This window comes from Corythoichthys intestinalis, chromosome 8 (genome assembly GCF_030265065.1).
Source record: "Corythoichthys intestinalis isolate RoL2023-P3 chromosome 8, ASM3026506v1, whole genome shotgun sequence".
In the NCBI taxonomy this organism is placed as follows: Eukaryota; Metazoa; Chordata; class Actinopteri; order Syngnathiformes; family Syngnathidae; genus Corythoichthys; species Corythoichthys intestinalis.
In genome coordinates, this window is record NC_080402.1 from 54,883,465 (window position 1) to 54,896,670 (window position 13,206).

Here is a 13,206-nt window from a genome sequence, read left to right on the forward strand (position 1 = left end):
ACAGATGGTGTCCTGGGGGATCTTCTCCCAGATCTGGACCAGGGCATCACTAAACTCCTTGGCAGTCTGAGGAGCAAACTGGGGGCGCCAGATGGACCTAAACATAATGCCCCAGAGGTGTTCTATTGGGATTAGGTGAGGTAAACTAGGGGGGCAGTCATTGGTATGAATTCCTTCATCCTCAGGAACTGTCTGTACACTCTAACCACATGAGGTCGGTCACTGTCTTGGATTAGGAGAAACCCAGGTCACCAGCATAGGTTCTGACAATGGGTCCAAGGATTTCATCCTGATACATAATAGCAGTCAGCGTGCCATTATCTAACCTGAAGAGGTCTGTGCATCCTTCCAGGAATATGCTTCCCTACACCATCACTGACCCACCACCATGCTCGTCATGGTGAATGATGTTGCAGGCAGCATAGTATTCTCCACGGAATCACCAGACCCATTCATGTCTGTCACATGTGCTCAGGTTGAACCTGCTCTCATACCCCTTTTCCACCCAAAAGAATAATCGCGCTCATTCGTTGCTGGTGCTCGTGCTTTGTTGTTCATTTTGCATGCTTCCCAAACACCAGTTGGCTTTCCATATGCAAAGGATCCAAATTGAGGCCACATCTTGCGTCACCAGAATACGTCAATACGTAAACCATACCGGTGGCGTCGAGTCCGCCGGAAATGCAATGTACAAAAAGAAATGAAGAAGGAAGTCCATAACAACGATGGAGAAGCTTGTCGCATGCGTCCAGCTGATTAGCCAGACCTGACCCCTGCTGGTTGGGTTTAACGAGCATTCTGCTCAAGGGTTGGATAAGGTATGAATTTACGCGTCTTTACCTGCACAATAACCCCAGCTCACGCCCCTGCGCTGTCGATAAACCCGCCCCTAGCCCTCTGATGTAGTTAGCCCTTCGCTGGCTCTTGTCTGGCCCAGCAATGAGTTGGTGCCTGCTGAACACCCTTTTCAGCGGCTAGTGCTCGTGCTTGGGTGATCGAAACAGAAAGAACAGGTTGTCATCCAAGCACGAGCACAGAACGAGCACCAGTTCCAGCTCCATGGAAAAGGAGCCTCGTTGGTGAAGAGCACGGAAATTCCCAGAAATTTGAGTGATAGGCTGCTTTACTCAAATGAAAAAGTCCTCCTCTAATTCTTTTGAGCACTATCTGTACATATAAATTAATCAATGGCTCATCTAAGTCATTGGGTGGAGTTGCAAAATACAATAGACACCTGCACATTCAAGATACAGAAGTTGCGTGGCTGGCAAACAATTCACGGTGTAACCTGCCTTCAGTCCCCTAGTGAGCTGGGAATGGCTAAAGCACCCTCTGCGATCCTAGTTGAGGATCTGTGGTATGGAAACAGGATAAACATTTTCGGGTCATTCCCTTTTATATTACCATATTTTCCGTGCTATAAGGCACACCTAAAAGCCTTCAATTTTTTTCAAAAGTCTACAGTGCGCTTAAAATGTGGCGCGCCTTATACAGTATAAGGATTGATATTGGTTAATCATGGCATTACATTCCCTATAGCGCAGCTCTATCTGGTGGATGTATAACAAAACCTCAACCACAATGACTACTACTACTATACTACTGCGCCTTATAATGTGGTGCGGCCTTTTTATCAAAATGGTTCTAAAAAAGGGCCATTCATTGAAAGTGTGACATATACTCCAATGTGTCTTATAGTGCAGAAAATACGTACATATTGAAGGGAATAGTATCTTTTCTCGTGTTACCGTTCGACTGTTTGTATTACTCTAACAGACTTAATATAATCAGTCAGGGAATAATATATGTTCTCTTATTTACTGTTTGACTGTTTGTATTGCTCTAACGTACCCAATATAGAATGAATAGCATTTATATCATAGTTTAAGGAAAATAAGCAGAATATATTTGACATAGGGCATGAGAGATACATGACGTCTTCTGATCACAGAAGCCCAAAGTGTGCATCATGCAACTGACTCAGCAAGATTGACACTGACAGCCAGGTGATCAAGACATCTAGATGCACACGTCTGCAACACCAAATTCCGCAATTAGTTCTTCAGGACAGTCCATACAAATGGCGGGACGTCCTGTCATATAAGGAACACCGGCCCGCTATCCAACTGATAACACGACTGATAAGACTCCAAGCGCCCCTTTGACACTGAGGCGGGCAAAATCTCCCACACCGGTTGCCTCAGTAACGGTGACTCAGCAACTGTGACACACAAAATACACAGCCCAAACTGCAATAGAAGATCATCCTAAACATGGTCCATACACACCCTTCTTCCTGCCCACAGCCCGCCCCACGAGAGCCTTCAAAAAGATGTTTAACCAATCGTGGTCATTTTTTCTTGTGAACCATTTGTTGACTTGTGATATGGTGACCCTGAGTCTGCCTCCTCGCCTGGGTCTGTTGCTCTTTTGGCTTGCCGTTTGATCTTTTTCGACCTGAATAAATTGTCAACTAGTGTTTTGAAGCCTTTTTCCAGCTTTCAAAATCGAGTCAGTACAAGGGGTTAAGACTAAGGTGAACGCGCACAAATTTGGCCTTGTGGCTAGGTTTTCGTGATCTCGCCAGCCCAGGTCGTTGGACCTGCGCCAGCACGGGTCCGGCGATTCGGCTGGCATGATTTCGGCAATCTTTCTAAAAGGTCAGATTCCTTCAATATGAGGTTTGGGAATTGCTGGAGCATATCTACGGGAGTAATGAGCATGTTATTTTATTGCGCCAGGGGTTTGTGTGATGACTACATTACAAAAATGATCTGTTAAGAAAAGATCTCACCATCTGGGTCAAGTTAGAAAAGCTTGTGTTGCCACATTGAAACCTGTAGGTTTGCTGTACTTCATCATACCAAGCCCAAGTCAAGCTTCCAATGGCGAACGAGCTGCACCACCAACACATGTGCCACTTTTAAAGCAAATGCAAAAAAGCTTAGTGATTGGTGGGATTGCAGTTTTCACTCCAATATCCAATGCATCCCACTGGTTCGCGCCTGTCAAGAAAATGACCAAAACCTAATTTAAAATGCTATTCGGCTTCAGGCACACTTGCACTGATATAGGCTTAGACGGCATATAAAAATAAGGCTCTATATGTCCAGTACTGATTCTTAAAATGTATTCCTAAAAGAACACAGGTTCTTTTGGAATACCAGTCCATTACTCAGGGGAGTGGACCACCCTGAGAGTAGTACAGCAAGCATTATCATAAAAGAAAAAAATAGTATCCCATTCTTGATAGAAAAGGCCCCACAAGTGACCATGTGTTGGCATTTCAGCTACTTAATCAAAGATGGAAATGAGAGATAGCACAAGGCTTAATAAAATGAGCGGCGCACTAAACACCCACTCAGAGCTAAACAGCTGCATCTTTAAGTGTCAATTAGTCATTGAAAACTTGACGACTACTCACTTTTAGAGGCAAAGTGTATTCTCCAGAACCCTGACATACACAATATAATGTCATCTAATAAAAACATTATCAAACTTAATATAGGAAATGCAGTGACTCAGCACTTTATCTCAGCGTTAATTACCGCATCCTCTCTTAATGAAGACTCACTCAGGAGTATGTTAGCGTATCTTAATGAAAATACAGTGCACACTGTGTGTAAATATGTATGTCTTATCCTAAGTGTGAAAAATAATTTCCTTTATTAATTATGAAAATCACACCTGTTACAGAAAACTGCTTGGAGGATAATAAATAGACATCCACGCAACCACATATACAAAGAAGTACCATGTAAGTGTAAACCATGCTATAAACAGATTATATGCAGTCTCAATTTTTGAGCCTCACCCACATTCTTCTCATTGATGTCTATCCATCCATCCATTATCTTCCGCTTGTTCCGGGGTCGGGTCGCGGGGGCAGCAGCTTTAACAGGGAAGCCCAGACTTCCCTCTCCCCAGCCACTTCAACCAGCTCCTCCGGCGGGATCCCAAGGCGTTCCCAGGCCAGCCGAGAGACATAGTCTCTCCAGCGTGTCCTGGGTCGTCCCCGGGGCCTCCCGCCGGTGGGACATGCCCGGAACACCTCTCCAGGGAGGCGTCCGGGAGGCATCCGCACCAGATGCCCGAGCCACCTCAGCTGGCTCCTCTCTACGCGGAGGAGTAGCGGCTTGACGCCGAGTCCCTCCCGGATGACCGAGCTTCTCACCCTATCTCTAAGGGAGAGCCCGGACACCCTGCGGAGGAAACTCATTTCGGCCGCTTGTATCCAGGATCTTGTTCTTTCGGTCACGACCCAAAGCTCGTGACCATAGGTGAGGGTAGGAACGTAGATCGACTGGTAAATCGAGAGCTTTGCCTTTCGGCTCAGCTCCTTCTTCACCACTACGGACCGGTGCAGAGTCCGCATTACTGCAGACGCCGCACCGATTCGCCTGTCGATCTCCCGCTCCCTCCTACCGTCACTCGTGAACAAGACCCCAAGATACTTGAACTCCTCCACTTGGGGCAGGATCTCATCCCCGACCCGGAGAGGGCACTCCACCCTTTTCCGACTGAGGACCATGGTCTTGGATTTGGAGGTGCTGATCTTCATCCCAACCGCTTCACACTCAGCTGCGAACCGCTCCAGTGAGAGTTGGAGGTCACGGCTTGATGAAGCCAACAGCACTAAATCATCTGCAAAAAGCAGAGATTCAATGCTGAGGTCACCAAACCGGACCCCCTCAACGCTTCGGCTGCGCCTAGAAATTCTGTCCATAAAAATTATGAACAAAATCAGTGACAAAGGGCAGCCTTGGCGGAGTCCAACCCTCACTGGGAACGAATTCGACTTACTGCCGGATATGCGGACCAGACTCTGAAACCGGTCGTACAGGGACCGAACAGCCCTTACCAAGGGGCTCGGTACCCCGTACTCCCGGAGCACCCTCCACAGGATTCCCCTAGGCACACGGTCGAACGCCTTCTCCAAATCCACAAAACACATGTAGACTGGTTGGGCGAACTCCCATGCACCCTCGAGGACCCTGCTGAGGATGTAGAGCTGGTCCACTGTTCCACGGCCGGGACGAAAACCACACTGCTCCTCCTGAATCCGAGATTCGACTTCCCGACGGACCCTCCTCTCCAGTACCCCTGAATAGACTTTACCGGGGAGGCTGAGGAGTGTGATTCCTCTATATTTGGAACACACCCTCCAGTCCCCCTTTTTAAAAAGGGGGACCACCACCCCGGTCTGCCAATCCAGAGGCACTGTCCCCGGTGTCCACGCGATGTTGTAGAGGCGTGTCAGCCATGACAGCCCTACAACATCCAGAGCCTTTAGGAACTCCGGGCGGATCTCATCCACCCCCGGGGCCTTGCCACCGAGGAGCTTACCAACCGCCTCAGTGACTTCAACCCCAGAGATCGAAGAGCCCACCTCAGAGTCCCCAGACTCTGTCTCCTCAAAGGAAGGCGTGTCGGTGGAATTGAGGAGGGCTTCGAAGTATTCTCTCCACCGACTCACGACGTCCCGAGTCGAGGTCAGCAGTACACCATCTTCACTATACACAGTGTTAATAGTGCACTGCTTTCCTCTCCTCAGACGCCGGATGGTGGACTAGAATTTCCTCGAAGCCGTCCGGAAGTCGTTTTCCATGGCCTCACCGAACTCCTCCCATGTCCGAGTTTTTGCCTCGGCGACCACCGAGGCCGCAGTCCGCTTGGCCAGCCGGTACCTGTCAGCTGCCTCCGGAGTCCCACAGGCCAAAAAGGCCCGATAGGCCTCCTTCTTCAGCTTGACGGCATCCCTTACCGCTGGTGTCCACCAGCGGGTTCGGGGATTGCCGCCAAGACAGGCACCAACCACCTTACGGCCACAGCTCTGATCGGCCGCCTCAACAATGCAGGTGCGGAACATGGCCCACTCGGACTCAATGTCCCCCACCTCCCCCGGACAAGGGAGAAGTTCTGCCGGAGGTGGGTGTTGAAACTCTTTCTGACAGGGGATTCTGCCAGACGTTCCCAGCAGACCCTCACAATACGTTTGGGCCTGCCAGGTCTGGCCAGCATCTTCCCCCGCCATCGGAGCCAACACACCACCAGGTGGTGATCAGTTGACAGCTCCGCCCCTCTCTTAACCCGAGTGTCCAAAACATGCGGCCGCAAGTCCGATGACACGATTACGAAGTCGATCATCGAACTGCGGCCTAGGGTGTCCTGGTGCCAAGTGTACATATGGACACCCCTATGTTAGAACACGGTGTTCGTTATAGACAAACCGTGACGAGCACAGAAGTCCAATAACAGAACACCACTCGGGTTCTGATCGGGGGGGCCGTTCCTCCCAATCACGCCCCTCCAGGTCTCACTGTCATTGCCCACGTGAGCGTTGAAGTCCCCCAGTAGAACGAGGGAGTCCGCAGAGGGGGCGCTCTCTAGCACACCCTCCAAGGACTCCAAAAAGGGTGGGTATTCTAAACTGCTGTTCGGTGCATAAGCGCAAACAACAGTTAGAACCCGTCCCCCCACCCGAAGGCGGAGGGAGGCTACCCTCTCGTCTACCGGCGTAAACCCCAACGTACAGGCGCCAAGCCGGGGGGCAATAAGTATGCCCACACCTGCCCGGCGCCTCTCACCATGGGCAACTCCAGAGTGGAAGAGAGTCCAACCCCTCTCGAGAGGATTGGTACCAGAACCCAAGCTGTGTGTGGAGGAGAGTCCGACTATATCTAGTCGGAACTTCTCTGCCTCACACACCAGCTCAGGCTCCTTCCTTGCCAGAGAGGTGACATTCCATGTCCTAAGAGTTAGCTTCAGCAGCTGGGGGTCGGACCGCCAAGGCCCCCGCCTTTGGCTGCCGCCCAACTCCCTACGCACCCGACCCCTTTGGCCCCTCCCACAGGTGGTGAGCCCATGGGAAGGGGAACCCACGTTGCCTTTTCGGGCTGAGCCCGGCCAGGCCCCATGGGGACAGGCCCGGCCACCAGACGCTTGCCTTCGAGCCCCACCTCCAGGCCTGGCTCCAGAGGGGGGCCCCGGTAACCCGCGTCCGGGCAAGGGAAACTGGGGTTCATTAATGTTGCTCATCATAAGGGGTCTTTTTGAGCCATACTTTGTCTGGCCTCTCACCTAGGACCTGTTTGCCATGGGTGACCCTACCAGGGGCTTAAAGCCCCAGACAACATAGCTCCTAGGATCATTGAGACACGCAAACCCCTCCACCACGATAAGGTGATGACTCATGGGGGGCTCATTGATGTTGTATAAGATAATTTTAAAAAGTGTTCATCAACATATCTATTTTAGTTATTGATTGCACAGGTAGTCCCCGGGTTAAGATGAACCCGACTAAAATAATTTCGATTTTACGAAGCCGGAGTCTCGTCCGCCATTTTGTCTCATGTCTTTTTTTTTCTCTTAATGATGTTGACTTTTGTTCTGTGATCCATGCTTTTATTTTGACGCAGGAAGCATCAAGCAGGAAGTACTTCCACACGCGAGTAGGAGTGCATGTACACACGAAGAAGAGTGCGCGCGCACACACGAGGAAGAGCACATTTGCTCCCACGAAGAAGTCTGGCAGCCGAGTGAGAAAGAGAGAGAGGGGATAGGTTACAGCTGCAAGCCTGCACGCACATTTGTAGCTTGCGAAGCATCCATAGAGGCAACACCTGTTTATATGTATCTAACACTTTGGTTGGGTTCATACCGCAGGTCTTAATGCACAAATCCGATTTTTTTGTGTTTTTCTGACTCGAATGAGGCAGTGACTTGATGATCTGAATGGGACAGGCCACAAAAAAGTGAACCAATTCAAATCTGACCTGGATCACTTTCGTATGTGTTTAAAACCGATGTTTTTTCCATTTTTCCAGAATGTGGCTGGTGTCTGAACTGTCAAATCTCCCACACCAAAATTCATGTAGAAATGATGTCAGCAAGAAGTGGGAGAGGCAGGTAGGACGGCAGCGATGGCGCTGTACATTAGCGTTAGCGCCTAGCTTGAACTCGGCTTTTAGGGAAAGTGCGGGCTTGACAACAGTAGCACAGCAAGTGTTGACGTCATGAATAGCTGAATGTAGTCAGCAACCCACACACACCTCTGACATCGTCATTTTGGAGCTTAGCTTGCTCTCTAGCTAAGACTTAGCTCCGACGTCTTGGCCAGAATGGTACAATGACTTATAATACATGTTTTTGGGTAGTTATTTTGAGAATTGAGGGGTAATTAGGGGTACTTAAAGGGCTAATTCCGACTTACGTGGAAATTCAGCTTATGTCACCAGTGTAGGAACGGAACTCGTTTGTAAACCGGGGACTACCTATAGTTTACATGGTGTTACACCAACTCCTAGCTTGGTGTAACTTCAGTGAGAGACATCGTGTATGTTTGTTGTCAAAATGTTAAATATGTGTTATTTCGTTGCCCCCCCCCCCCCCCCCCCCCCATGAAACGTAGCGTTTTAGGGGCTTGACTGAAAATTCTTAAACATCTCATGTCAACACTTTCACCCAGCAACACATTATTTTAAATATAAATACTTAAGGAAATAGTGTTTTTCTCGTATTTACTGTTTGTATTACTCTAACACGCTTAATGTAATCAATCAGGGAATACTACAGTACGTTTTCTCGTATTTACTGTTTGACTCTTTGTATTACCGCATTTTTCTGACTATAAGTCGCAGTTTTTTTCATAGTTTGGCTGGGGGTGCGACTTATACTCTGGAGCGAGTTATGTGTGAAATTATTAACACATTTTGATATCATTTCACATGTTATTTTGGTGTTTTGGAGTGACACTGATGGTTTGGTAAACTTGTTAGCATGTTGTTTATGCTATAGTTATCAGAATAACTCTTAATAGCTATGGCCATGTTCAATTTTATTGTTGACTTTTATTATATTGAAATGCATGCTTTTAGTTTGTGGTGCTTTCACGCCCAAGTGGGGGCGCACTCGCACTTGTTTACGCGAAGAAGAGCGCTCACGCGCCAAAACAAGACGGACAGCCACGCAGCGTTGAGCGAGTGGGCGAGAGAGAGAGAGAGAGAGAGAGAGAGAGAGAGAGAGAGAGAGAGAGAGAGAGAGAGAGAGAGAGAGAGAGAGAGAGAGAGAGAGAGAGAAACATGGCTGCAAACCTACGTTCACTGTTTATGCTTGTAAATATCTATATATATTTTCCACCCGCGATCGGACACTTACAGCCAGTTGTGTGGCTGTTTGAACGATGTACTAATGCTAGCTAACGCATGCTAACCGTTTGTGTCATTGCTGTAATAGCAGCTAGTCATTTATTTACATTGATGCGAACCTGTTTGGTATCGAGGACGAAATTGATTTGTATTATTTCTCTTTTTAGTTTCGCTCTTCAAATGATGGTGTCATAACGACGTCCAAAATAAAGTCAGCAAATTATATGGACGTCCAGGATCGTCATTTTGAGAGTTTAGCTCGCTGTATAGCCAAGACCGAGCCGTAGCGTCCTGGTGAGGACAGTATATTCGCATTTCGTTGTTCATGCATGTAACATTATCATACTGTACACTTATTCAGCATGTTTTTCTCTATTGTATTTTATATTAAATTGCCTTTCAATATGACATATCTGTTCTATGTGTTGGATTTTATCACGTAAATTTCCCCCAAAAATGCGACTTATATATGTTTTTTTCCTCTTCGTTGGGCATTTTATGGCTGGTGCGACTTATACTCAGGTGCGACTTATAGTCCGAAAAATACGGTACTCTAACAGACCTAATATAAAATAAAGATCATTTATATCGTAGTTTAAGGAAAACAAGCAGAATATATTTGACATCGGGCATAAGAAACGCCCTCTGACCACGGAAGCCTAACGAGTGCGTCATGCAGCTGATTGAGCAAGATTGACGCTGACAAGCAGTCAGCAACACCAAATCTCGCAATCAGCTCTTCAGGACAGCCCAGAACAAATGGCGGGACATCCTGTCTTTCCACAAGGAACACCGGATAACGCCGGATATCCAACTGATAACATGACTGATAAGACTCCAAGCATCCCTTTGACCCTGAGGCGGGCAAAACCTCCCACTCTGCTTGCCTTATTAACGGTTACCCAGCAACTGTGACGCACAAACTATACAGCCCAAACTGCAGCAGAGTTTGGCCTTTTGCCGGGTTGTTGGGTTTCGCCAGCCCGGGTCGTTGGAATTGCGCTAGCCTGGTTCCGGCGGTTCGGCTGCGGTGATTCCGGCAATCTGGCTAAAAGGTTAGATTCTTTCAATACGTAAGTTGTCATTAAACAAAAGTAAAAATTCATCGACACACTGATACCACCGCGTCACAAGCAGGGCTAAAAGGGGTTTCAGTATCAAACCAGAAACTTCAAATTGAGGGAGGACTACTCTGCCACACTGGCTAATGTATTCTGAACTGAAAATAAGCTTTCAAACCTTCTGTACACCTCTGCTGTCATTTCATGGTGATTATGTAACATTACTTTGTGTTTCAGCATAATGAAAAGTCATAGATGTATGGTTAATGAATCTATCCAAGATAAAATTCAAGAGACATATGAAGACATAAATCTGTCCTACCGTTGTCACTGTCAGACTTGTTCTCATGTTCTGTATCAGTAAGAGTCAGCACTGAGTTTGAGCGGCTTGACAGACAGGAACTCCTCCGAGATGATTTGCCCAAACCTCCACGGTCCCACAATCGCAGCGCTCGCTCTGGTGACATTACAGCTTGACTGTCCACATCTTGGTCTTGGGCTGTAGCAACAGAAAAACCACGGTGGGGGAGGCCCATCTCAGAGCAGAATACTAGGCCATGGTGGGATGTTGGTTCGCAGATGCCCAGTTGACGAAGACTTAAATGGTGACCTGAAATATAGATTGCCAGTTTATATGCCACTACCACTAGTAAAGGCAGTATAGAATAAAAAAAACAACAACAACAAAAAACACTTAACAGCAGAGGTGGGTGGTAACGCGTTACCTTTACTCAGTTACATTTACTTGAGTAACTTTTTGAGAAAAATGTACTTCTTAGAATGGTTTTACCATGCAATACTTTTTACTTTTACTTGAGTAGATTTGTGAAAAAGAAACACTACTCTTACTCCGCTACTTTGGGCTACACTAATTGTTAAATTTTTCCTCTTTATTTACATATTGACTTTATTTTTGCTAGAGATGCCGACAGTGGCTGGCTCAGTTTCAGCAATGAGGTGTTACAACAATGACCACATGACTCCATAATACCCATCAGAGGTAACGTTTTTTCTCCACTAGAGGGTACTCATGCTCATTGGATGGGTGATGCTTCATAGTGTTGTTCTGGTCTGAACTTGATGATTTTTGTGCCATCTTTATGGCCTAATATGCTCATGTAATAGGTTATAGTACAGTATAATAATAACAGTTCTTTTAGGCTAGGTTCAGACCTCAAGTCTTAATGCCACAAATCCAATGTTTTGTGTTTTTACGGCTCGAGTGAGGCATTAACTTGACTTTGTGAACAAGACAAGTCGCATAGAAGTGGACACTTTTAAATGCGATCCAGGTCACTTTCGTCTGCGGTTAATTTCTCAATCTAGGCCACATTGTTCTAGAATGTCGCTGCGGTCTGAATGTTCAAGTCTCCCAAATTGGAATTCATTCAGCAACTAGAAATTGCAATTTCTGAAGAAATTACTATGGGGCTTTGCTGTGGCAGATGCGAATCTTTGCCCAACCCAGGTTAATTTGAGGACATTTGGGGGACACTTACTGCTGATATCAGTTGACGTACATGGCTGTCAATGGCATCGACTTAAATATGCGTCAATGGAATCCAAGTACATTGGCATCAATAGAATTGACATACATGGCAGTCAAAGTCATCTGTGTACATGAGCATCAATGCAATGTAAATGCCATTGGAAATTAATGGGAAATTTGGACATCCGTGGCCGTCAATGGCATTGACTTAGATGCCTTTGATGTAGATGGGGGGGGGGGGGGGGGGCTGCATAACGTCATCACTACTAATTAAAAGCATAACACCATTGCGGAACAAAATAAAATTTTTAAAGCACAAACCAGCACAAACGAAGCACAAACACTATTTTTAGCAATTTTTATTCAAAATTGATCTCAGATTGACCTATAAAAGAATTGTGAATATCTCAAAAACAGTAGCAGCACGCACAAAACTTTTTACTACACAAACAAGTGCACAAACGATTGACATCAGTTTTATATAAATTTGCGTCTGATGGGGGGCCAACTTCACGGAGGTAATTTACACTGGTTCGCTTGACAGTGTCGAGCAAAGATGTTTTTACTGCCACATGCAGGATCTACGTACTGCCTTTTTGACCAAAACAAACACTGAACAAAGATGGCAGCGGCACTTGGCCCCAGAGGGCTACGTATGTCCCCTTCTTGGCCCGTTTCAGAAAAATCCTAAAACCGCCACTGGTTGCGTAACAAAAATCAAAGCTGTTTTGGCAAAATGTGTACCAATCTTATTAAAAAAAGAAGAGGAACAACACTTTACGACACTTTCTTGTACTAAAGTCTTCTAAATAGCCTTCTTTAGTACAGGGATAGACTTCAAAATGATATTGACAGGACACCTTCCCAAGACACTGCGCCACGCCTTCAAATAGGGGGCCGTCCTACACTCCGCTTCAGTCTGTCGAAGTCGGTAGCAGCTATTCTCAAACACACTGTAACAAAAAAATATAAATCCACCTTGAGCACTCATCGCTCAGGAGCTCAGCGGTTCGCACACATGCATTCGAAGATGAACTCCAACATAAAAGTAAGCAGCAACAGAAGAAGAAACCATTCAATAAAAATAAAGCAGCGCCTCCGCGTGGTGGATGTCACGAGGAACACTATATACAGAGGTGACTGTTACAATATGCAGCGATCCAACTCTGGATTTAGGTTGAAAAAGTACGAAAGCTGTACCGCCTACAAACAGGAAGGATTGTCTCAGGAGTGATTTGTTCGAGGATTCAAGGTAATTATTATATAATTTTCGTACCATGCATGCATTTTGAAACGTGAAAAAAATCAATGACAGAAATGAACCGCTATGGCATTGGCGTCATAATTCGCAATATTTACGTAAAATAAATGCTAACTGCCCGTTTTTTTTGCTTTTAACCAAGAATCGAGACTGTTTTACGTTCAAATCTATAAAGAATTCAGGGATTTAAACATTTATTCACAATAATTTTCAATGTAAAAAGCTCTTTCTGGTGATAAGGCGGCGCCA

General features: G+C 46.4%; 1 protein-coding gene across 7 annotated transcripts in view; it reads right to left on the reverse strand.

The window, feature by feature from the left end:
* The window catches only part of tenm3 (teneurin transmembrane protein 3), a 451,194-nt gene that overhangs the window by 361,839 nt on the left and 76,149 nt on the right, over nucleotides 1-13,206 (reverse strand). For all 7 annotated transcript variants that reach the window (XM_057842847.1, XM_057842853.1, XM_057842852.1 and 4 more), the window contains one exon: nucleotides 10,530-10,817. In XM_057842847.1, coding sequence (XP_057698830.1) covers nucleotides 10,530-10,817 — 288 coding nt within the window. The remainder of the gene's footprint in view (nucleotides 1-10,529; nucleotides 10,818-13,206) is intronic.